The sequence below is a fragment of the Macrosteles quadrilineatus genome, unplaced genomic scaffold (genome assembly GCF_028750875.1).
Source record: "Macrosteles quadrilineatus isolate MER2022 unplaced genomic scaffold, UCM_ALF_1.0 Scaffold_3__2_contigs__length_128488019, whole genome shotgun sequence".
Classification (NCBI taxonomy): domain Eukaryota; kingdom Metazoa; phylum Arthropoda; class Insecta; order Hemiptera; family Cicadellidae; genus Macrosteles; species Macrosteles quadrilineatus.
Genome location: NW_026542596.1, coordinates 91329454 through 91356620, shown reverse-complemented (window position 1 = coordinate 91356620; position 27167 = coordinate 91329454). Strand labels below are relative to the sequence as shown.

The following is a 27167-nucleotide window of genomic DNA, read 5'->3' as shown; positions in this document are numbered from 1 at the left end:
AAAACGCGAGAACACGTGGTCCAAATGCATGCCTCAACACTACACCAAATAAGGATGTTCTAGCAATAACATTGTGAGTTTTGGATTTTGATTCGAATAAGCTTTAATTATGATTTCAATATATAGGTCGGCCGCTTAGAAAACGGGTCGCCGGAATTTTATCCCCCTGGAATTTTACCCCCTGCGTAAAGCTGACGTCACTATGACGTAGTAACCTGAGTGGCCAAAAGTTTGCTCGCGGCCGGAATTTTACCCCCGCGGATTTGGAAGTCTAATGAAAATAGTCAGAGCGTGATTAATTAGATTAGCGATAAAAACCGGAATTTTACCCCCTGTCCATATAACTAGCGTTTAGGCAACTGAAGATGTACGGGCCGGATTTTTACCCCCGGAATTGTACCCCCCGGAATTTTACCCCCGGAATTTTACCCCCCGGAATTTTACCCCCCGGAATTTTACCCCCTGGCTGATTTTAGAAATTGAATGATTGATTTTCTTATTTCTGTTTTTAATTAATTGTAAACATTTCATTATTTAGTAGCCTATCTTTATTTATTTATTTTGTAATCTCAACTAAGTAAACAGAATTCGCTGTTTTATTTTGATCATATTAACCAACAGTTGGCTTCAAAGATCGAATCCTGACACTCGAATCTCAAAATTAATATTAAAACCCTGTTCGATTAGTTAATGTTACATATAAATTAAGAAAGGCTATTTAATAATAAAATGTTTACCATTAAATTAAAACTGAATGACGATAATTAATCATTCTCACTAATTTATATCTGTCCAGGGGGTAAAATTCCGGGGGGTAAAATTCCGGGGGTAAAATTCCGGGGGTAAAATTCCGGGGGTAAAATTCCGGGGGTAAAATTCAGGGGGGTAAAATTCCGGGGGTAAAAATCCGGACCGTACATTCTAGGTTTTTATAATTTGACGTGTTCTGATTAAACTCCCAACCGTGAAAATATATGTTTAATTCCGCGTTTAATCAATCGAGCTGATGTCGCGAAACTCAAAAGTTCGCCGCCGGAATTTTACCCCCTGGTTTGTGACGTCACGTTTGCCCAGGGGGTAAAATTCCAGGGGGATAAAAATCCGCTACCCCTAGAAAACAACCTCCTCCAGCATTGGTTTAGCATTAGCGCGCAGGTCGTTTTCTAAGCGGCCGAACTATAGTACATTCCCTTTAATTGAAAAATAAGTTTATAGCAGAAATTATTTTACTACTCGGCCAAACCTACACGTAACCGTGTTCTAAACATTGTAAAGATAATAGTAAAAAATCCTGCAGATTTTGAATACCAGAAAACTGAGCAACACAAGTTCAACAGTCAAACAAAATACTCTATTGTAAGTTACATTTTATTGTTAAACAACTTTGGGCGTTTATTTTTTTCTGTTGATAGTAATCAGTTACAAGATCGCAGAAACACAAAACGGATACATATCAGAAATAATGCAAAACCTATACCTATATAGGCTATATATCTGCCAAACCCCCGTGGACGTATAAAGACGAACCAGGTTACACATCTAATAGCGGAGACGACAACTTGTAAAAATAACAATAAAAGTCGCACTTGAAATCTCTGAAAACTATGCAAACGCAAACACAACAATCAGAGGAAGTCCATTTGTAAACGCTGCATTTGCTGTCAGACCACGCGGAAACTATTTTTTGACAGATGCAAAGTTTATAAATAAGAAGCGGGCGTGCGCGACTGCTGGCCGGGTCAGTCTAGTTGAGTCAGTTCGCTCGCTAACCGTACGACCGACATGCCGTCCCATCGCCTGCTGAAGGGGCCGACCCTAGCCCTGGATCTCCCCACCGACCACTACCAGCCCCTGGTCAACTGGATGTACCTGATGCCTGAACACGAACCTATGCCGGTCAGTGCCCAGTGATAACCGCACAGCATGCAGCAATATGTGTAGGATAAGATGTGTGCAAAATATCGGTAATGGATACTAATAAATTAAAATAAAAGGTTAAACATATCCAAAGGCAGTAATTTATTTAGCATTGTATGATAGTTGGCTCCGGACCTGAAGGACTTTTTGCTGTACACCAAGTTTTAAAATGCCCCTCTTTTTTTATTTTTGTTTATCGATTATTTAACGTAAGGAACGTGAAGGAATGGTCCACAGCCTGGTCTTGACTATACCTAACGGTGATAGACTAACAACATTATTAATTGATACCCCAATGGCAAAATGACACCCAGGTCCAGAATACATCTAATTTGGAATCTAACCAGCACCAGCCCCCAGGTCCGTGAAGTTCATCGTTAGTTCTCGATAGTTCCCAAATTTTTTCGTTAGTTCTCAAAAAATAAAAAAGTTATAGCCGATTATAAGTGGGTACGCTAACTTCACACTTCCGGGTTCTAGCACGCGCCGTTTTCTGAGGAGAAATGTTTACATCTATATACCAATCGTTAGTTCTTCGTTAGTCCTCGATAGTTCCCAAATTTTTTCGTTAGTTCTCAAAAAATAAAAAAGTTATGAGGCATACAAAGTGGGTACGCTAACTTCACAATTGTACAATTTCCAGCGGGAACAGTTTTTTTACTATAAATGCCTAAATCTATATACCAATCGTTAGTTCTTCGTTAGTTCTCGATAGTTCTCCAAAATTAACGTTAGTTCTCAAAAAATAAAAAAGTTACGAAGCATAAAAAGTGGGTATGCCAACTTCACAGTTATAGAATTTCCAGCGGGCACAGTTTTTTTACTATAAATGCCTATATCTATATACCAATCGTTAGTTCTTCGTTAGTTCTCGATAGTTCTCCAATATTTACGTTAGTTCTCAAAAAATAAAAAAAAGTTAAGAGGCATACAAAGTGGGTACGCCAACTTCACAATTATAGAATTTCCAGCGGGCACAGTTTTTTTACTATAAATACCTATATCTATATACCAATCGTTAGTTCTTCGTTAGTTCTCGATAGTTCTCCAATATTTACGTTAGTTCTCAAAAAATAAAAAAGTTAAGAGGCATACAAAGTGGGTACGCTAACTTCACAATTGTACAATTTCCAGCGGGAACAGTTTTTTTACTATAAATGCCTATATCTATATACCAATCGTTAGTTCTTCGTTAGTTCTCGATAGTTCTCCAAAATTAACGTTAGTTCTCAAAAAATAAAAAAGTTACGAAGCATAAAAAGTGGGTACGCCAACTTCACAGTTATAGAATTTCCAGCGGGCACAGTTTTTTTACTATAAATGCCTATATCTATATACCAATCGTTAGTTCTTCGTTAGTTCTCGATAGTTCTCCAATATTTACGTTAGTTCTCAAAAATAAAAAAGTTAAGAGGCATACAAAGTGGGTACGCACACTTCACAATTATAGAATTTCCAGCGGGCACAGTTTTTTTTACTATAAATACCTATATCTATATACCAATCGTTAGTTCTTCGTTAGTTCTCGATAGTTCTCCAATATTTACGTTAGTTCTCAAAAAATGAAAAAGTTACGAAGCATAAAAAGTGGGTACGCCAACTACACAACTATAGAATTTCCAGCGGGCACTGTTTTCTGACTATAAATGCCTGTATCTATATACCAATCGTTAGTTCTTCGTTAGTTCTCGATAGTTCTCCAATATTTACGTTAGTTCTCAAAAAATAAAAAAGTTACGAGGCATACAAAGAGGGTTCGCTAATTTCACAATTATACAATTTCCTGCGGGCACCTTTTTCTGACTATAAATGCCTATATCTATATACCAATCGTTAGGTCTTCGTTAGTTCTCGATAGTTCTGTAATATTTACGTTAGTTCTCAAAAAAATAAAAAAGTTACGAGGCGTACAAAGTGAGTACGCTGACTTCAAATTTATAAAATTTCCTGCTGGCACCGTTTTCTGACTAAAAACGCTTATATCTATTTACCAATTTTTAGTTCTTCGTTATGTCGTGTTAGTTCCCCAATATTATTACTAGTTCTTAAAAAATAAAAAGGCAATAAGGTCTTAAACGTGGTTATGCCAACCTCAAACCCAAATCATTCCTAGCGTGCACCCTTGTCTGACTAAAAGTGCCTATATCTTAATATTAATCGTAAGATGGGCTCACTCATTTATTTTGTTAGTTCTAAAAAAATTAAATAAATATACGTATAGCCAATAATCAATAGATAAACTTATTTAATGCTTCTGATTTCCAGCGCGCACCTTCATTCAACGAAAAATGCTTACAGTATACTACTATACAACTAAATAAATATTGTCTCGACCCCGCCATACCCAATACGCCATGCTAGTAATGTGTTGTACACATTTATTCCATCCACTACTCCAGTCTCCAGTTTGTTCAAGTCCGTATGACCTTCCAGTCTCGATCCGTGCAACTGTCACTCGTAACGTGTTACGTTTAATGATGTAATTTTATAATACTAATACCGAACACAAACAAATACAAACAATACAAACGATTAGTTTAATTAACCAAACAGAAGTTCTTTGATCGTACATATTTTATCTGCTTAATCCAATTCAAATAATCACTGCTTATAAATTACTTTATACCATTTTACTTAGCAGACTCTGGTTTTCATTTTGATGGATAGTTTATTTTGTTTCCATGATGGACTTTTTATAAAATGCACTTTTTCACACAACTAAGTAGGTATAAATATGATTTCATTGCTTATCTAAAACCAATTTTTGGAAGCGTTGTCTTTTTTGGATGTTCTAATTAACTGAACATATTCAACTGTTAATCATTTTGATAACGTAATCAAAATTATCATTCCTAAAAAATAATCTAACCGAGTGACACCTGCAACTACTATTGCGGATATCACAGATAAGCGCTATCCTGGAACTGATAAGCAATTCTTTCTCTTCGAGAGAATCATAATGTGATAGTTATTCTAATGTCAGTGTTACTTTGATTTTCATTGTGTGAAGATGAATCAAATTACAATGCATGGAACTAAAAATTGGTATATAGATTTAAGCGTTTTTAGTCGGAAAACGGTGCCCGCTGGAAATTCTATAATTGTGAAGTTGGCGTACCCACTTTGTATGCCTCTTAACTTTTTTATTTTTTGAGAACTAACGTAAATATTGGAGAACTATCGAGAACTAACGAAGAACTAACGATTGGTATATAGATATAGGCATTTATAGTAAAAAAACTGTGCCCGCTGGAAATTCTATAACTGTGAAGTTGGCGTACCCACTTTTTATGCTTCGTAACTTTTTTATTTTTTGAGAACTAACGTTAATTTTGGAGAACTATCGAGAACTAACGAAGAACTAACGATTGGTATATAGATATAGGCATTTATAGTAAAAAAACTGTTCCCGCTGGAAATTGTACAATTGTGAAGTTAGCGTACCCACTTTGTATGCCTCATAACTTTTTTATTTTTTGAGAACTAACGAAAAAATTTGGGAACTATCGAGGACTAACGAAGAACTAACGATTGGTATATAGATGTAAACATTTCTCCTCAGAAAACGGCGCGTGCTAGAACCCGGAAGTGTGAAGTTAGCGTACCCACTTATAATCGGCTATAACTTTTTTATTTTTTGAGAACTAACGAAAAAATTTGGGAACTATCGAGAACTAACGATGAACTAACGATTGGTATGATCAAAAGTGGATACGCTAATATGGGTACGCCAACTTCACGGACCTCCAGCCCCCTTCAAATTTGATAGCTAGCACTACTCGACTACACTACAACAATAATGTCACTGAATATCAATAATTTAAATTAAAAGTTGAAATACCTGTAGTATGATCCCATTTTCACTCTGTTTAGAACACCAAATTGTTTTTACAATTTCTTCTTCATATCTGGGACTGTGAAGATGAGTTAAATACAAACACAGACACGAAAACAGCAATACAAATTTTGCCAAATTATGTATGCATTCGTGATGACTTTTTACAAATTAAGTGATCTATTTGCTATTTGCGATGAATATGAACTTATAAAATCATTTGCTGTTCAGCCTGACGAACACTTAGGTTCAAAACCATTGATTGTCTAGCATAGAAATAGAATCAAACAGTAATTTTTAGTCAATTAATTTCATCAAAGTGATCCAGAGGCAAAAATATCATAATACATTATTCTTGAAAAATAAAAAAGTAGGATTGAAGTTGTTATTTGGCGTTTAACATTAGATTTCGTTAAAACACAAATCTACCCTAGATTTAATTCACGATAAGTCTGCGGGAATTTTGTATCACTACTGGTAAAAACGTCTCCACGAAGATTCGGAACAGAATCAAATCCCGTCCTCGAATGGAATAGCCTACCTGGGGCCCATTTCATAATAAACTACTAGTTACAAGTTACAACTTGTAACTTGTAATTTCCATTAGATTTGCATTGGGTGATCAGCTGATTTACTAATAATATTAGTTTGTAGTTTATTATGAAATGGGCCCCAGATGATCTGTATCAGATAAAAACAAGTGAGCCACAACTGGGAATCAACACATATATCAGTCCTAGAAAGTAATTTCTATTAGCCATTGATAGTGTCAATATGGACCAGTAACATTAGATGTTTATACGAAAGTCAAACTACATTATTTAATACTGATGAGCAAATAATATAAATGAATAAGAAAAACCAGTAAAATCACACCTAGATCAACAACAACGGCCATGAGAAAAAAAGATAAACAAGAAATGTAACATATAAAACATCAGCATGGATAAATATTATGAAGTATGTACATAAAAAGTAATAAATTAATTAATAACGTATTGCTAAGGAATGTAAAGTGATACGGGCCAAATACAACAATGAGAAATGGGAAACGTGTTCTAAACTATGTGTACGAATGCAAAAGGATGAATAAAAAGGTAAATGCATTGCCAAAGTCATGTAAAATTACACTGAAATAATACGACTATGACGATACAAAAGTAACCTGTTCCAAAGTTGTATATGAATTCAATGCAATAATAAATTGAAGAAACGTATTTCCATGTCACAGACAAAAAAACGACGACAGTACATAAAACCCGTGTACTCAAGTTTGTACTCATGCAGGTAAAAACAAGGGATAAAAACAAGATAAATCAATAACCAAGACATTAAAGTCATACAGGCCAGCGAACCGATACATAAATGCAAAAGATGCATGTTTTACATGGGTAAAAGAGGCCAACTTGCAACGATGATTCATATGAAGTAGGTTGTAAATTTTGCAAAGGGAGGAATACTAAAAGGTCTCTGTTGTCCAACAACTACTGTTAATAATGCATTCTAAGCTCCTTAGATTTGGGACATGATTCTGCCAATTGAAAGATACTGTTGTAACAGGGGTTTGGCAGCCAGTGTAGTATTTTAATTTGCAAGGACCAAATTGATAGTTAATACCAAGGGAATTGATGCCAAACTATACACCAGCCACGTTTTAAAGCTTATTTCTCAAGAAGCGTTGAAAATAATCCCAATCAATTGTTGGCCTAATTTTGATAAAGTAGAGTTTGTTCAAAAAATCTGTTCCTTATAGTACCTATGTGTTCAAATAAATTCTCTAATTAATTTCGATGTAAAAATATACAGTTTTGTCAGTACATTGCCACTTACCAAAACGAGAATACTTTCTATTTCTGTCTGTCTGTTGGTAAAATACCAAGTACCTAATTTGTTCATACGGGAAATTGTTGACGTCACCTTTTTCAGTGTTCTCTTTATATACACGAAAACTTGGTTTATATTTGTTTGCAACACACAACGAAGGGACTTCATTGTATTATACTTGTATAGGAAGGTTTTAGGATACTTTCATTTTCAAATCCATACTATAGAACTTGACATCCATAAGTTAAACATTTTTCACGCTATCCTTTTACAGTAGTGACAACTTTTTAGCTTTAGCCATTTATTTTGTATTAAAACTGAACTTAGTTGAAAGAGTATCATTTAGTCAAACCTATACCACTGTCAAAGTATTATTTTTACTTCCCCCCATTTGGATAAAGTACGGTATTGGTTTCTTCCAAATTTACGAGTTTGAGTTTTGAGTGGATATATCCGTTTTGGGTCTCTCTGAACCCAAAAAAGTGGTTTTCGAAGTGATGTCTGTTTGTGTGTGTGTGTGTGTGTGTGTGTGTGTGTGTGTGTGCGTGTGTGTGTGTGTGTGTGTGGATGTATGTGTACAGACCACACCTGTAGTCCAATTTTGATGAAATTTGGTATGTAGGTACTAATCCATGGTATCTCCAGGCGTTACTTTTTCATATTTTAGAAATTTTTATTTTTAATGGGGATTTTCCCATAAAAACCCATAAAATACCGGAACAATAGGATTTTCTCGAAAATGGCCCAAACGATTTAAAAAACTATTTATTTTATTATAGTCCTTTAGATCTAGAACAAAATGGTACAAATCCCATTTCCGTAAAAATTACGGTTCCAAATTTATTGCAACATAGGTTATTTTCCCATAAAATAACTAAAAATTTGATAAAAAAAAACTGGTTTGATTAAAATCAATGTGTTATAGCCCTTAAAATTCTAAACAATAGTGCAAACCCCCATTGCTGTAACAATTACGGTTCAAAGGTTATTGCAGCTTTAATGATTTTTCCTTATGAAATGTCATAGTTACTCCCATCGCTTAATCCATGATAAAGGTTGTTGACAAGCTTATGGAAGAAAGTATTTGTAAGATTGCTGATACCGTTTTTCCTAAGTGTTTAACACTTATGACATTAAAAAATTCTTTAATTTCCAGTGAGTTGTTATTTTAATTTGCCATGATTGATATCCGACAGATACCAGTAGGGTAATAGTCATCAGCTAGCTATGTTGGTGGTTGAATCCAGCTTATTATTCAGTTTATTATTCTAAATCTAGCTACATCTTCAAAATGGGAATGTAATGTCAAGTTATATCAATATTTAGAGGCGCAACACTGTAATCACAAGTATTCGCAGGCGTTAGCAGCTATGTTGAATATTTTATAAGTAGGCTCATATACTGCTGCAAAGCCAGGTAAAATTAAAGCTAATACCGCAGTACTGGACTAACTTACTTGTGATTGGTTCTCAACGTTTGTGGAAAACAGATTCAATTGTTATCTTATTTTTGTCCCATATACAAGAGTGAGAGGGCGAAATGCCAGACTAGTGTTCGTCGTCGCCAAATAATGTGGCGTGCCGCTAGGAGCATGTTTTCTCCTACAGCTATTGTGTTTAACGAATTACAAAAACCTTATTAACAATAACATGTTGTGAAATTGTCTTATAAATTGTACGACTGCGTGCTAGTTAGCCAACTATACGCTGAAAATGAGTGTTTACGTACGCATTCAATCTAGCTGGGTTTGAGATTGAGTACTTCAACAAGGTCATCAATTCGATCTTTAGAAAATTCAGTAAATTTTGATGGTGAAAAAAGGCCCAGCTGTTTTTGATGGCTGGGATTTTAATAAGCGATTTTGACTAAAGAAACAGCTGACTAAGTAACAAAGCTATGCGAAACATATGCTTACCAGCCTTGCATCCATATCCAAGGCTTCATATTTATAGTTCTGTACAGTACATGAAATGAGATTAACATCTTTGTCTGTTTGAAATCATTGACTTTGTGTATAAAGTCAATGTTGAAATGTATCCATCTCAACTTTGTGAAATAAAACACCACGTCACAGGCTTGAAAGACATCGAATGAAAAGGTTTTTTAAGTTTATTCTTAAAAATGAAGATAATAACGAAAATAACATACCTTTGATGGTATAACATGTTAAACTGTGCCACAGCAAAATAGTAGACTACGTTTTAAAATTTCACGAAAACAAAAGTATTGCAATAGGCCTATTTGTTTGAGAGAAATTGAGTAGGCCTAACTATAAAAATAATAATGATTAACTTAGCTAATTACTGTAATATTTGATTGATACAATGCGTTTAAGAATCTAGTGAGGTCTAGCGAATGCCGGAAGGTTTAAAACATGTTCCCACCAACTTCAAGTGACCTCATAACTCTTATCATTATGATACCTATATGTTTTGCTAAGTTATATTTGGTTAATATGGGGTTTTGTATTTTAGTTAGTTTGCTGGTAAACTGCATGAACTATTGAACCTAGGAGTTGAAATTTCACACTAAGGGACAAGAATCTAGAATATTTAACCGACATACCATTACATTGTCTATATATAACTACTCTCGTGAAGGTCCATAGTGTGGAGTTGGAACTTTTGAAAAGTATATTTTTGTTTCAATAGTGGTAAACAAATGACTAAATAATCATATGATACTTCAATAATTTGTATTATAGAATACTAGCTTCAAAATCCATTATATATGTTTTTAGATATGGTTAGTAAGGGTGAAACCGATTATTTCTCATCATATCCCTATATAATTGCATTGCGTGCCCTATTATAACATCACCATCTACAGATAACCCCTTTTTTTCTATGGATGTAAACAAAATTGTATTAGCGATCTGTTTTGATGTAAACAAATGAAAAACTTCAATGAGAAACAGTTCAGATGATTGACAATATAATTCAGCACATACTCTGACATTTTTTAAAGCCAGGACGAAGACACGAGATATAATCCTAACCCGAAAAAGGCACATCTAGAGGATAAGAGCTTTAAATTGATACCCAATATGCCTATAAAAATAAATATTTATGGGCCGATTTGCTGCAGACAAAAATCCAACAAATCCTTTTAATAATAGATTAACAAATATTTTCGAAAGTAACTTTAAGCTTTGTCGTTAGAGGGAGAAAAGATCACACAGTATCGTCTACGTATCACCTGACTTATCATAGGAGAACGTAACAGTAAAGATATGAGCGCTCGGCATTCGTCCTAGTTCGTCTCCTTTGATTCGCGACGGGAGACCGCCAAAAAAGCGAGCGCACCCGAACACGAATGTTGGCGATGCGAACTACCCCAAATGTACACGAGCACACCGAGTACACTATCGCGCTCGTCTTAGTTCGTCTACATTCGGCGATAGTGTACTGCAGGCATAACATCCTGTCGTTTTAGGAACATTCTTTCCAAGAATGCTTCGTCGCGCGGTTTGTGGCAGCACTCGACAATTTTTACTTTCAGCGTATGCCTCGGCCATATAGCGTGGCCAATAAAGGATTGTTTCATGTGATTCAGTCATTGCTGACTGAGAGTGTGTTTTTAACGAATGAATTAAAATAAAATAGCTTATATTTGCTAGCGTTTCTGTTACACGTAAGATTTTCAGATCAAAACTGTCAAACTGTCAACCGAGAACAAAATTTCAACCGGCCTAATGCTCTACTAAACTTTTGCCAAAAACTTGAACCAAACAAAAACAAAATACTTAAATTAAACTACCATTATGACCTTTTTTGATTTAGAAGTGTATACAAAATATAATGTTTCTGTGAGGTTAAAGGGTAAAAAAGAACTAGAACTTTTCTGTCTGACCAAAGAATTTTTACCCATTCATAGAAACAAAAATGATATTTTATAGTTTGAAGCTAATTGTTGACACCTAATTGAATCAACCTATGAAAGTGCTATGAAAAATAAGCTGTAAAACTTATACTTTAGCCTTCCAATTCAGATTTAAAGAACATTGTTTACTGCGTCCTTGCTATATCAATAACCAATGGCAGATTCAGTCTAAGGTTGACGTAACAGTCTCGGGTTTATAAGTCCGTTCTAAAAAGTCGAGACAAAAGTAAAAGGTGCTAATAGCGTATTCGAGCTACCGGAGATTAGTTAATACAAACCATAGACAAAAGAATGAAATAAAACCAACGCCTGATGTGCACTACGATGCCAAATACACATCAAACAAAACCTTCGTAAACCAACGAAAAAGAAGGTAAATATTTATAGCTGGATATAGTGGTTCGTGTATGATAATCAGTTGGTGGCCGATTCCATCGCGAGAAAATTCAGTGACTGTTTTGATTTTTCAAAACTGGACTCTAGCTACCCTTGATTTGGCTTTGTTCTGGGCCTAAGAAACAGCTGGTTATAGTCACTAAAAACCCTACACAAGACATCTCACTGCAACAACAACAAAGTGCAACAACAATTTGGAACTAAAACTGAATCATAATACCCCCGCCGCAGCAAACCTGCAGACTAAGCGAATTTCCATTTGCCTGATTTGATTTTCAATTAAATCTATTCAAATAACATTAGGTTTAACGAGTACCTAGGTTTGCTGCCTACAGGGTAATAAAGTGTGTTTTTCAGTAAAATATTAATAGCTTAGTATAAAATAAATAGATTGGCAAGGTTTGATCCAAATATATGCATGAACAAGCAAACTACAAAAGTTTACTTATTCTCCATAAGAATAACATGGGAATTTTAAATTTAAAATTTTCTCCGTAACCAATAACCATACAAAAACACTTCAATATACTGAATTATTTGTTTTTTTAAGCTCTTCAAAATGGTCAAGAAGAAATTTGGTAAATTTCATGTTTTGAGGGTCAAAAATGAGAAAAACCAATTTTTACCCCATAAATCCCCCCATAAAACCCCGTTCCCATAGTCCGATCATGTTGGCTTGCGAACTCGTTCGAATAAACGTAGGTTTACACATTTGTACCAAATTTCATCGAAATCGGATCATTTTTGCTCGAGTTATCGTGCTGACGGACACACACACACACACACATATATATATATATATATATATATATATATATGAATTTGAACGGATGGTGTTTTTGGCTTCTAGGAACATCAAAATGAAAAAGTAAATCGGTCCCGGGACTAAGTCTTACCATGAGACCTACGGTAATAGCTTATTCCCTATAGGGAAATTCGCTAAAAAGGGGGAAAAGTGAAGTGAGCTATAACAGTTTTCAACTTTCGCACGTGTGGTAGCCTCTGGTCTAGTGAGGTATGCCAATATCTGAGTCATTTAGTCACTACGATCACGGCGGCATCGTGCCAACTGAGCTGCCTCAACACTAAATAACACAGCTCAACTACCAGCAGGACTATCGCGGCAGACCGTCTGGAGCAAGGTTAATATAAGATTAGGAAATGCAAATATGATTTCATATGAAAGGCATTAAACATTTAAATTTTAGATTCGGCGGTGTTTCATTTGCAAAACTAGACAGTCAAACAGACAATATCAGTTCACAATAAATTATTGCAATTTTGTTACAAATAATTGAAATTTATTAAACGCTGTTAAAAATATGTGATCACTTAAATCAATATACTAACCCACTACACAATATGTAAATACCTTTTGACAAAGCAATCCTTAGAGGATAATTTAATTTACTTTGGCAAATATGTATTTAACCTCTTAGGCTATTTATAAATTAAGTATTGAAGTGATCTGGATAACAACGCTTAACAATTATGAATAAGCGTAACTAAAATAGTTTGTTTTCAAACCAAAATTCATAAATCTTTTCTATAATCGCTTGGTTAGGTTTAACATGGAAATCTTTAGAGACCGAAGTGGAATGGATTAAAATGTCCTATTTAAATAAGTATCTTCTGTTAAATAAAATATTAGCACTATGAGAAATTTGAAACCCAGAAGAAAAATACTTGACAGTTCTCATTGCGAATCGGCCCGAGACAATACACTGGCCGCTAGTAAACGCAGAGGTTAACTATTTAGACATTTGTGTAACAATTTGCTCATGGGCCGCAGCTGCGTCGCTTGTGTTTGGAGACACTTCACAGCTGACTGATAACTTGTTGATATAAACAGCTGATAACTGATAAGTGTCCCACGCTCGAGTGTGGCGTTAAGTGACAAGATGTTTTGGTAAAGAATCCTTATCACACAGTATGTTGCTGCTAAGGCAAGGAAGAAAGGGAGATATTTTTGATAGATACATTGGGTGGTGTGAATAAAAACTAGTATTTGCTTAAACTAAGTTGATTTCAAGTATATTCTAAGTTTTAGGTGAATAAAAGTAGTAAGAATATACTACCTCTAGTAAATTCTAAGATCATCAAATGACTAGAATATTCTAACCTTTGTAGGTGAATAAACGATAGTTTTTACTAGCCAGTGCTAGTATATTCTTAAAGATTTTTAAGCTAGGGGTAGGCAGGCTAGCATTCTGGTGACGGAGGCCAAAAAAGGGGTTATCAGTCATCGTGGCTATGTTTATGCATGTACGGAACAGAAAAACGTACTCTGTCAGGCGTGAGTTAGATGTAGATAAGTCCAAGCAGTACATTTACCAGTACATTTACTGGAGTAGAAGCATGTGCACTTGTAAAGTCCCCCATACAGTGCTTGCTTCTATGAACAAAAATTTAAGTTTTATTATGTTTTTTTTTTAATCTTTTTTTTATTTATTACAACTCTTAGATATGGGGTAGGAAATAGAAGTTGGGAGACTTTAACAATGTTTATAAAACAATGTATTTACTTCCAAAGAAGCCGTCAGTGCCATCAATGTTGTCGCCCATAATCATGTCACTTCCAATAGAGTTCTTAGGGTGTTTAAGTACTTCCAAGTTCCAACTGTAACGTTTCCTTTTTAATTTGAATTTTTATCAGTTTGATCTGCTGTAGCAGTACCAAACGTTGAAGTTCTGGAAGTGAGGGTTCTTTGGTTTCTTCTGTTAAATATGATTGAAATTAAATATTGTACGTGTATTTTGAAAATCAATAAATTGTAGCTGGATAACATAAATATATAAAAAAAACATACTGAACTGTTTTGTTTATATATTAAAGGAAATATTTTCTTTTATTTTATGTTTACTTCAGAATAATTATTCTATATGAATAGGAAAATAATTTAGTTTTATATTATGATAGGGAAAATAAACTAGTTTAGTATTAAAACGTTACTTTTCCAAGTTAGAAACATTTAAATGCGTTATAATCTTTTTAAAGATACTCGATAATACCACTATAATGCCGATCTCTGATTACGGTAATAAAATAACACTTAACGCATAACTATGAAAAAGACATGCAGATTAACACCTTTAGTTATAGATAGTCACCTGCAATATGGACACCCTCTTTCAATTTTGTATGAAAAATCATCATAGAGCCGCGCCGACTTAAAATACGTGAGCTTGCCTAATACAAAAGTTTACTTTATTGAAATTATTGATTATCGTTTTTTTTTTGTTTTCCTCATCTTACACTTGAAAGTTTGTGTTATCTTAGTATTTTCTAGGCCTAGTTTGTTCTAACCTGTTAGAATATACTAGGAATTGCCAAATGATCCAAGTATATTCTAACTAGTCTTAGCAAATTCTTATTCACCTCGTTTTGAGAATTAGCTAAAACTAGTTAGAAAATACTAATAAGAATTTACTATTTTTATTCACTTCACTGGAGTGTTGAGACAAACAATTGAGGAGAATAATATATAAAGGGTTACAATGTTGATCAATAAACTTGTTGTATTAACACGGATTTCTATTGACTCTGGACTCAACAGAATTTCTTTTTATCAAGAACTAAGCTGCATAATTTGAGCTCATTTGCAGACAATGGTAAAACAATTGGTTAACTAAAACAACAAAGGACCTAGCTAGAGGTATTTTGTATTAAGGGGAGAAGTATAACATATTTTTCATTTTTGAGACTCTTGCTTATTTAAAACAAATTGAGATAGTGGAAAACATTGCTAAATTTATGACTCAGGCCTATTTGCATAGTCGGGTTGACAGGATTAAACAATTACTATACAGTAATTTACAATTCAAGTTCTTTTACAGTTATAAGGATAGTGGTAAAAAAATTTATACCTCTATGATTCAGGCTCAAAAATAAGTTTTTCAGCACATTTATGACTCAGGCTTATTTATAGTATTTTCATCAGTGCTAAAATATTTATTTGTTAACAATTATGACTCAGTGTTGTAGCACAGCATTTCAGGAGGGGTAAATATTAAATTAGCTTTACTTCTCAGGTTTTTTGTGGTTCTTTCATTAGAGGTAAAATACATGTTAACTCAGTCTTATCAATAGTACAGTAGTTTTATCAGGGGTGAAATATTTTAGATTGATCTATATGTGTAGCGTAATCAAAAGGTTATTGTAGAAATAATAAAGTGGATTGTATATGGGTTCTTAATTTAATTTTGACAACAGAAAATAATTATGGACTTTTGGTTGAATTTTTAACACTGAACTATAGTTATGTTACCACTTTGACGTTATTAAGGTCTTGAAAGAAGATCTGGTCGAATGTTGTCTCTAGTTGAGAAGATATGTTTCATGAATGTCCAAATGTTCTCACAGTACACAGAATTTAGAGTCAAATTAAAAAGGGTTTATTAAATGCACACAAAAGGAAAAGGTAAATGAAACAAGTCAAAATAAAAGGAGAGAGAAATGAATGATGTTACACAAAGAAACGATATTACGAGAGAGAAAAATTGCACTTTTTTAACCAGAATGTTTACTTTTTCAAAATTTTATTATTGTATTGTTGTTGACATGTGGGGATTATTTTAATATGCTCATATGGTCAGCTGGCCTTTTACTGAACAATATGACTAAGGTCTCATGTATTTATTTTGATTAGACTGCATAAGACTAAGGAAAGGTAATCTCTGGTTTCAGACAGTTAAAAGTTTAAACAAATCTGTCTGGTGTATTTTCAAAATAAAAAGTTTTTCCTTCCATTTTCTATTTTCTTGTGATTACTAAATCTTGTAAAATCCTGAAAACATGAACTTAAGAAAAATACAATAAGCATAGATATGTTATATATTATTGTTTATTTTGCAGTATAAAAATAGGTTTACAATGACTATAAACTAGTTGTAACATTTGACTTGATCATTTAATTTGAAATTTGTTAAAATCTGCAATCTCCAAACTATTTTTTGAGTCTTTGGGTAACAGAGAAGCTGCTGCCTTATCAGAGGAAACAGTAGTTGGGACACAACTGCAGACAGACAGTTGCCGAACTAAACGCTGAGTTTTTAATTTTGCTGATAACTGACAGGAAACACGTGTGGTTCTTGGAGCTGAAGCATCACAGGAGCGACACCGCCATGACACTGCATCAGCATTCGCCCTCCAACATCCTGTCCTGCCTCAGTCCTCAGTCTGTCTTCAGCAGTCAACTATTCTGGTTGTTCCTCGGTAGCTTAAGTCTTTTTGCGGTTTTGAAATGGTGTACGTCAAAAAAGGTCCAAAAAAGAAGCAAGGGGTGCATATCGTGATGAAGGGCTTGGAGGAAGAGATCCACGATGTTGTGATAGATCACTGGTATCAGTGGAACGGGTGGAAAAATAATGTAAGATTACTCTTGATGTTAAATTTTGTCAGTTAAAAATGCATTTAAAACAAGTTAACTGGTAATTTGTTATTCTTTGTTCCGTAAATTTCTTTTCTATTTGCAGATTAAAGGAAAAACTAGACAACATTTTTTGAGCTAAGCACTTAAACATTTGTAATTATAACACATTAATCATCCATTCCATTTCACTCTTTTTATCAGCTTAAAATATTAACACTTATACATATTTTACCGTGTATTTTACTGTGCGATTATAATATTAGCACTGACTATTTTATACTGAAGTAGACCATCCAATATGGGTTGCCAAAATATTTCATTAGACAAGACCTCTGTGAGCCAGTCACATAATGCACTAGTTTCAAAAAATCCGTTTTCTATATAATTTTTTTATACTGACCAAGTTGATGGATCATTACAGTTGCATAAGTTATTCCTTGGTAAAAAGTTTGTGTATTCAACAGAAATTGAGATTAGCTCAATCTGTTGGAGGCTCACATAAAGTACGGCGATTTTTATAAAAAAAAACTGGTGACAACTTTAACATGGGGATGGAATGTCTAGTTGTATCAATATTTAAAGGTATAAGTCAGTAATGTTTTGATGGTTTGTAACTGGCCAAACTAGATGAAATAAACAGCTAGTTGTAGTCAGGAACTCACTCCATTATACACAATTCTTTATTCATATTTGGATTACAAAATACCTAATTGTATACCTTAATTATAATTTTATACAGGGTGGCGCAAAAAGGATGGTCGGATTCGAACTGCGTAGTATTAGTAGTTGGGGGAGGTTCGGGTCCACTACCGGCCGTCTGTTAGTCGACCATGGTACCCAATTTGCAGCGATATGGTTCAGTGGACGGTCGAACACTGCATTTTAGCTGTGGAACAGTTTTTTTTTTCAGAAACAGTGAATCGTTTTTTCTTTGTAATGGCTGTTTCGACAACATTTTGGTGTAGCCCGTATGGAACTGGTTCCTGTTCGCAGATCATATCACGTCGGGTTACTGCATCTCGGACAACAGGGTCCGTTGTGGTACATCTACTGGACGACAGTTACTCCACAAAACATGGAGACCATATGAGCGTCAGTACTTAAAAGTCCGCTACGTTCTATTTATTAATTTTTTGAATTTTTTTAATGGTTTTATTGACATAGCCTACTAGCAAATTTGCAACTTACAAGGTTATTTTTTGTAATAGGGAGTTTGAAAGTGTCCAGAAACGTAAGTCAGTAAAATTTATACATAAAATCATTTGTTTTATGTTAATTTTAAAACCGACCATCCTTTTTGCGCCACCCTGTATGACCTATCTTCACATTCTAGGATGCTTGGCTTTGGTCTAGAACCATTTTACATTTCAAGCTGAGAGGGTTGTGGTCTTGGTATCATCAAATTAGCTGAAATTCATTGGTGATTGGCGGAATTTAAACACAGAACCTTGGGAACCATAAGCTCTACCACAAGACCAGAATTGATAATAATAGTATTGTTTGTTCACAGTCGAAGGTGATCCCCAACCTGTGGGGCCCGTACCCCTCTACTGGCTATTCCGCCCCCGCTTACCAGCCCATTCCACCCGCCAAGTGGCCATCACAGCCTGATCCCATTGGTTAGTCTTACAGCTTTAGTAACAGAATTTTCTCATAAATTCTTATCAGTCAAATACATTTCTTATTTGTATACATGACAAACTAACCCTTTACAAGCTAGTTGAAAGGGGTTTCAGATCTTACAATGAGGGGGGGGGGGTGTAACATTTACCATACTTTCTAAATTCCTCAGTGTTTTTTAAGGATTTAAGAATACGATTTAAAAAATGTCTATTATTATACAATTATTCTGTTGATTTAACAGTTTATTTAATAGGCTTGGAGTTTGTTAAAATATATTTTATTTTTTATAACTTTTTTCGTATGAAGAAAATAATTTCTTCTTCAAAAATTGTTTTTTAAATTTTCTAATCGCATTATAGATTATTTATTGGAAATTATTATGTTTGCAACTTTTGTTCAGAAAATTTTCCAATAAAATATCTTACAATTTGGGAGGCTGGTTAGTCTTAAGCCACGTTCACATGAAGGCAGTTGGCAGGCAGACCTAACCAAACTAACGGTTAATAAAGTAAAGACAGCCAAACTCGAGGAAAACTTTCAAATGTCTGTAAAATGTTGAATAACTTTGAAAGCTTCTATGCAGATCCACAGTGAATATCTAATTATATAAAATAGAAACTGCCAACTGGGCTCAAAAGACAACTCAAATCATTTTAACATTTTTGAACAATTAGCATGTGTTTAGAGTAGGGCACACACCTTAAAAATTGAAACTTTTTCTCAAGGAGATAATTAATTGTATATTTTTGTCATTTTGAGAGAAATATTGGTCACATCATTTGCCTTTTCACAAATTTTTAAATCGTAATTTCATATTACTACCCATAGATTAGTTGTGATGTTTTCTAATCCAGAGGTAGCTACTACCTATCTATATTATAACTTTTGACACTTCCTGTAGATTTCTCATTCTATTCTAATAATGAATAACTTTTTACGAGCGCTTCATGGCCATTGCATGTATATTTTCAACCAAGTTCCTCTTAACTTAACCTACCCTCGACATAAACATTGTTTAAATTACGTTAAATTTCCTAATTCTAAGCTGATATACAAATATTTCAATTTAAAAACAACAATAAAAAACTAAGTTGCATATGCACTTGCCTTTGGTGAATAGAAGGAGCCGTAAATAGTAGGGCTAAGTATATTTCTGTTTGTTTTAGTAGTAAGAGTGTTAATGTTTTTGTATGTTCACATAGTATATAATGAGATATTTTTATAATCAATGCTAAGTGAGCAATGCGTTTTAGAAGTAAGATCACATGTTTCTTTTCCTTCAAACCGTAGTATTAATCAGATGTTGTAAATTTAATTATTGTTTGTCTATGTTTGATTTTATCATTTAAAAGTAAGTAAAAGCTTTGAGTTTTTTTATTTGTTTTAAAATGTTTTTTTATGTAATTAGTAAGTTAAAAGTTTTTGATTGGTACATTTATTGGAATTGAATCTTATTTTACACTGTTTTTAATTTTAGATTTCAAAAAGCACCATTTAACATACATCAACCCCGGCGAAGGATGGGTACTCTGCTAGTTACTTCGAAAAATTACAGGATCAAGTAGGACGATTCCACACTACAGACTTTATAATTAAATCAACAAATAAATTCTGATTAAAATTGTAATCATGTTTTAATTTTTTTAGTTGAGCTGACAGAGAACTTGGCGGAACTGAGCTTAAAACAGAAGTCGACCAAACAACCTCCTGCAACGTACCTGTGCCATCTGTGCTTTGTGACGGGGCATTACATCAAAGACTGTCCGATGGTAAGTTACAAGCAATGAGTCTGGTTTTGTATACAAGGAAGGTCCAATGACTTGAGAAATTAAGATTTTGATTTCATACTAACATTATGAAACCATTCAGCATTTCTTAAGTCCTAGTTTTATTCGAGGTTCTATGTATCAACAACGGACTTGCTGTCCACTGAGTGAAATAATTATTCGTCAATGTTCTGCAACTGTTGCATACACTTATCATTGCATAAGGTTCTTCTGATTTTATTTGATACTATAAGTGCTGAACACACTATGTTACAATAACTATTTCAGAATCGTTATAATAAAAACTTGAGTAAATGACCACTGTTCATGTATTACTTAATGGTAAGGGTCAAGGGGAGGGGATCAATTTCTTCTCCTAAAACCGCCTAAATATTGTGAACAAATTATAGTGCACTCACCCTAGTTTAATTTAGCTACAGCTGTTTCTTGACTTAAACTTACTTCCAACCTTCCTCTTAACTACTATTGCAGAAAGTTGTGCACATCTTCAGGTCAGGATGTCAAGCTAAACAAAACCCATCATCCATTGAGTTAGTCAGAATTCTCAAATTAAAAGTATCATCACAATACAGCATGAGGGAGTTTTAATCAGCTTAGTCTCATCTGAAGATGAGCTTAATTTAATTTCTGTATCACAAAACAGCTGGGATTATATTATTACCAGATCATTCTGTTAGCTACAGGTAACCTAAAAATGTGTTTCATTCTGTTGATACAAAGAGGAATACACTAAATAATTCTTTGGACAGCATTGTACATGGAATTAAATTTTTCCAAGAGTGTTACAGTGTTAGACATATTTTTATTTACTTTCTGTAAAGACAAATCCATCAAGAAATAACATCGTTCCAACGTTTTGAGCATTCTAATAGCACTAAAATACTCGATTTTCAGGCGAGGCCTAAGGGAGAGGGCCTCACACCATACCAGGGGAAGAAGAGGTGTTTTGGAGAGTATAAATGTCCAAAGTGCAAAAGAAAATGGATGTCCGGGAACAGTTGGGCAAACATGGGACAGCAGTGTATCAAATGTCACATCAATGTGTATCCACACAAACAGGTAAAAATACCAAGTCTTCCAAAACTTGAATATTGAGGATTTAAAACATTACAACATTAATTGAAAATAGTGTATAAAATGTATTATTATTTATTGCCTTATCACCAAACAACAATCCTTTGCTAGATGATTTGGAAAAACCTAGTACTTCCATACTTCACTTTCATCCACAAAGAAAATAAATAAATGTTTCCATAAAAATTTAAATTGTGATGCAGGGAAGCAAAGGCAACACATAAGTGTTATAAACCTAAGATTTGGCCTTCAAAGAATCCTTTATGAGAGTACAAACTTTTCTTAAAATCCAGTTGGTCAGTCTCTTTTTCAACGGGGTTTGACGGAAAATTACATACTTCAACCGGGGGCCTGTCGATAATTTTACAGGCCAATACTGGATAACTTTTCTCAGCTTAACTTAAGCGACATCATGGGATGTTTAGGATGGTTTGAATGCCAATCTGATCAAAAATTGGATGACAATGTACTCTCAAGTCATCATTCTCACAGCTTTCTTCTGCATAGAAAGTCAAATGAAAATGAAAATACTTCTTTATTGAGGCGAACAAATTATCCTCATGATCCTTTCTCACAGTTAGCCTCTAGAAAACGAACAATAAAAAAAAAACATTACAAAATGAAATTAAAACAACAAAGTTTGTCATAAAAAAATATCGCAAATAACATAGCATTTTGTTTGCTTCCCTAACATACACACACACCCTCTGCTGCACCCAGGCCTAATGCAAGCCCTCCTGCCAAGCCACGGCCATCTGGTTAAGGTAATATTACTCATAGACAAAAAGAATTAAATATAGACTGTCAGCCGTGCTGCGGTTACCATGGTTACCATAAGTTCGGGCGAACACCGCTGTAGTTTACGTAGCGCGTACGCTGTAACTATCGTGGCGATCCCAGCGGTGTGCACCAGAACCTATGGTAACCGCAGCACAGCTGACGGTCTATATTTAATTCTTTTTGTCTATGTATTAATTCAGCACCACCATCAGTCGGGCGCTCTTGTTTTGGGACAAACAGGGAACCAGTGTCTGGATTTGCATGGACATCTATTATGTTTTATCAAATTATTGTTGACATTTTCCATAACGATTATGGAAAATTAAAAATAAAGTCTTGACAAATGTTAGAACTTGATCCGTTACTATTTGATGGTTCGAATTTGGAAATAGCTGTCCTTGATCATTGGGCTTTTAATAAATGGTCATGGCTATGAAAGAGCTAGTCCTAGCCAGAAAAAAACTACACACATTATATCCCACTTTATTCAATTTTGACCCCATAAAACCCCCTATCAAAATCGGACAAAATTTACTCAAGTTATCACGTTCAGGGACCTATATACATATATAAAAAATTTAACAAATATTGTTTTTGGCCTCTAGGGATATCAAAATGAAAAAGTATATCAGTCCGGGCTCTAGGTCTTATCAACTACTTTCCTATAAGGAAATTCGCTAAAATGTGATGGATGTCATGATGTGCCATTTGTGATATATGGTAACAAAGAACCCCTGTTTCCTTGGAGTTTCAGAGACCTCTGGAGAAGCCTGACGGCCTGGACGTGTCTGACCAGTCCAAAGTCCATCCTCAGCACCTGTGTCAGAAGTGCAAGTATGTGGGATACTACTGCAGGAGGGAACTGCCTCTACAATCCGCTAGACCAAGCGGATAGACACTGGTTTCCTCCTCAATGTATGTTTCATGCTTGATCAGTTATCCAAATATTCATCTCTGAGTGGATTTGAACCACTAATGTTTTGGTAACATAAGTCTCATCTTTAAGGACCAGCTATAGCCAATTTTTACTTTATCGGGGCTGTTACCTATAAAGTATTGTTTTCTCCAAAATCTTTGCGTGGATATATAACCGCTTTTGGGTTCCCCTGAACCCGAAAAAAGTTTTCAAAGTGATGTCTGTATGTGTGTGAAAGTTGATGTGTACAAAGCTACCGACCACACCTGTGGTCCGATTTTGATGCCATTTGGAATGTGGGTGGGTAGGCTACTAATCTATTGTAGGCTATTCCATATTTTTTTTTATTTTTAATAGTAATTTCCTCATAAAACCCACAAAATAAACGGAAAATAAGATAAAAAACAACATGAGCGATTTTGATTACAAAATTATAGTCCTTTTAACTCTAAAACGTTACAGCCCCCCAATTGATGTAAAAATTAGATTAAAAAGTTATTTCAACTTTAGTGATCTTCTCCATAACATAGCATAACTCCCACTGCTTATTGTTGACAAGCTAATCGGAGAAAGCATGCGTCAGATTGTTAACACAATTTTTAATTTGTTGTGTATTTACATAATTTTCATTTCCTACATTTTAATGTAAGTGATGGTCACATCTGCAACTCTGGTCCTGTCAATTAATGACCCAATGACAAATATCATCTTGGTCCAGAATTGACTTGATTGGAATAAAACCAGCAACCTTCATATTTGAAGGCAAGAAATGACAACCACTCGGCTACCCAGGCAATAATATTTTATAATTTCCTAGACAATTCAAATTTAACCAAGTTTAACAAGCCACAGACTTTAAACTTTAAACCTATTACATTGTCAAAATCATAGTTTCTCCCTTAGGTTTTGATACTATTATATTTTATTTTACACTAAAGATGCTACAATTCACAATTCATTGACTTTCGGCTTTGTCCATAAGGTGTACTCAATGTAAATCGTCAATTGTCATAAATTTTGCATTTTTGTATGATCATTATCTCTAATATTAAAACGAAACAGGGTTTTTCTATTTCACGATTCTGAATCAACCACTTGACGGATTTTCATGATTTTTGTGTTTTGAAAGAAAGATAATTTTGAGAACTAGGGAATGTTGAAGCCATAATTTTAGTTTAGGGTCCCAGTTTTTTAGAAATTAAGTTTTAATTTTTTTAAAGTCTAGCAGCCGACGCTAACATTTAAACTAGCTTTTGGTATGATATAATTTGCTTAACATAACAGCTGTAAACATTCAGCGTTTGTGACACAAATTCAGCATTTGGATAAAAATGAAAAGACATAATAAGGATTGACTTATTTGCTATGTGTAATGCTGATCATTGATACGTTAAATTCTTCGGTAAGAGGATGACAGATTAATTAAATATACACAGTAAAATACTAGGATGTTCAAATTATTTTGTAAAGCAATCTTTGATTTGTTTTAGTACAATATAATTTGTTTTAACTAACAGCTGGTTGAATATAAAAATATTCTTTAGAACTATCAGGTTAGTTTATTATTCTGTGATTTTGCCATTGATTATAGGAAATAAGTAAGATTCTAAAACCACTGTGGTATACAAAGTGCTTTCAAAGGAAAGCTTATGCAAATTATTTGTCTGTTCAACTGTTTAAGGAAAGAATAGGAAAATAACAATGTTTACATGTTTTAATTCATCTTGGCAGCTTTTTTGTTTTCAGTAAATGTTTAACCACTTGAACTTTGTTGGATTAGAAATGGAAATATTGATATAACTTCAGTTTTAGTTGGACACTCAATTCCCGTACGTAGGACGGGCCAACAGTTCGTCATCTTAAAAATGACTATCATTCTTTAAATGGCTCTATCAGATATGTTCTATTTGAAAAATAAATAGCTACTACTGGTCTATATAAAAATATGTAATATCTACGTTAGATCTATTGACCCGAGAGTCAATAGATCTGGTGTTAAGTTTTATTTTACAAATATACGATTACAAAATACCAACTATATTATACTGTTTTCATGTTGGGTTGTGCTTACTATTCACCACTGATGTTTTGTTGGCAGACTATTAAAAATACCATATTTTATCCGCAACAGTTTCCAATTGACTAAAGCGTTCCACACGCGAAGACACTTGTCTAGGCCCAACTTGCAGCTATTAATATCCGGCTCAGTCCCACTTTCTGTGTCAAACCTCATTATTGACATGAAGCTTTTGTTGATGTGAGAGTAGAGAAATTTATGTAGTGGGCACAAATCATAGACATAAAGCATCTGGATATTAATTTTCGTAAATTGTTGTTTATACGCTAAATGTTGTTAGAAATAGAAAATTTGTTTTACAATAAAATTATTATTATTACTACTATTGTAATAATAAATAACAGTATTTTAAAGTTCACTACCCATTTTAAATTACATTTTTTATTCCAAAGTATACATGATGTCTTTAATTTTGAAATTTATATATACATGATTAATATTTGTTAATAAATATAAATAATCTGAATGAATTTCAACTTTGTTAGATTTTTATTTCTTCTTGTTTAAATTTTCTAAACACTACACTATGTTTATTATTTATTTTTTAGTTTAATGTTTTTAAATATTGAGTTTAGACTATTAATGCTCATGTTAAGTATATTTTTAGGAAGTTCCTAGTAGTTAGTGTTTAAATTTAAATTAGATCTTTCTCATGCTCTTCCATTTCCAAAATGTTATTTATTCATGTTTATTTGTTCATGATTTTTTTCATGTAATGTTCAAACTAATTTTCAGTTATTAATTTTTGTATACCTACAATTTGAATGTAAAATAGGCTACTGGTATTTTACTGTAGTTAACTCAATAACTTTTTATCCTAACTGGCTACAACGTAACATGGAATGAGAATGTAAATTAAATCTATATCATTAGTTAAATTTAGTAATATTATGTACATTATACAATACATAAACCCACAAATAATTTTCCTCTGCATCTCTAATAACAAGACCCTAGCCATTAAAATGTGTATGAATACCAAATCCAATAATTATACCATTTGTGCAGCACGGAAAATTACAAAATAAACAAAGACAAAATACTAACAACTGATGGTTTATTACACGGTTTTTATATTTTTTGTAAGTTCGGATTTTTGTCTACAACAGTGTTCTAACCTACTATTTCCTCTACTCAATTTGTATTATAGTTTTTATCCATTTTAAATTTCCAATTACTACCTGTGTATGTTGTAACAGTGTGACCACTATTCACCAATGACTTGTCTACCAGTATGCTGCTGTTACAATAGCGGCCTGAGCTCCAATACAACAACAAAGTTTACAATCGACTCTTGGTTCCCAGATGGACATAATTAATTGTCGCTATAATAATAGACGTAGGGTAGAGTGAGAGAATGCGGCTATTCTCCCAGCTTGTTTTATATTTAGTCTCCAACAGGTGATTCATGCATTCCTGCTAATCTGGACCCTCCTGCCTTCAATTTTGATTTCTCAATATTGATTATTATTTTCTTTTTCAGATGCGATCAAGAAAAGACATCGACGCAGCTGGACTGCTCTTTTTTTACACATTTTTTACTCGATAAGTTTTACAATTCCATCCATTATACATTTTATTTTTTACAGATTTTTTATTTTGTTTAGTGTTAAACAATTTTATTTCTTGTATGTAGCGCATAATGCGTTCAACTACTTTTATATATTATGTACGGTGATAAACC

At 33.8% G+C, this 27167-nt stretch overlaps 1 protein-coding gene across 2 annotated transcripts; it reads left to right on the top strand.

The window, feature by feature from the left end:
- Window positions 1-1762: 1762 nt before the first annotated feature.
- On the top strand, window positions 1763-27167 carry LOC128990170 (zinc finger CCHC domain-containing protein 24-like). Of its 2 annotated transcripts, none has more exons than XM_054412451.1 (6): window positions 1763-1896; window positions 18737-18845; window positions 20497-20618; window positions 21531-21695; window positions 23239-23405; window positions 26967-27167. In XM_054412451.1, exons 1-5 carry the CDS (start codon window positions 1783-1785, stop codon window positions 23383-23385), a joined length of 657 nt encoding a protein of 218 aa, XP_054268426.1. In that variant the 5' UTR covers window positions 1763-1782; the 3' UTR covers window positions 23386-23405; window positions 26967-27167. The 2 variants fall into 2 exon arrangements, with proteins under 2 accessions (XP_054268426.1, XP_054268428.1); XM_054412453.1 differs by having other exon boundaries at window positions 23245-23405; window positions 26967-27160.

Excerpts from the sequence above, each read along its gene's own strand:
- LOC128990170 (XM_054412451.1), top strand. The coding sequence starts at position 1,783 with ATGCCGTCCCATCGCCTGCTGAAGGGGCCGACCCTAGCCCTGGATCTC. Across the intron at positions 18,846-20,496 it reads ATCACAGCCTGATCCCATTG|TTGAGCTGACAGAGAACTTG; the intron begins GTTAGTCTTACA and ends TAATTTTTTTAG. Across the intron at positions 20,619-21,530 it reads ACATCAAAGACTGTCCGATG|GCGAGGCCTAAGGGAGAGGG; the intron begins GTAAGTTACAAG and ends CTCGATTTTCAG.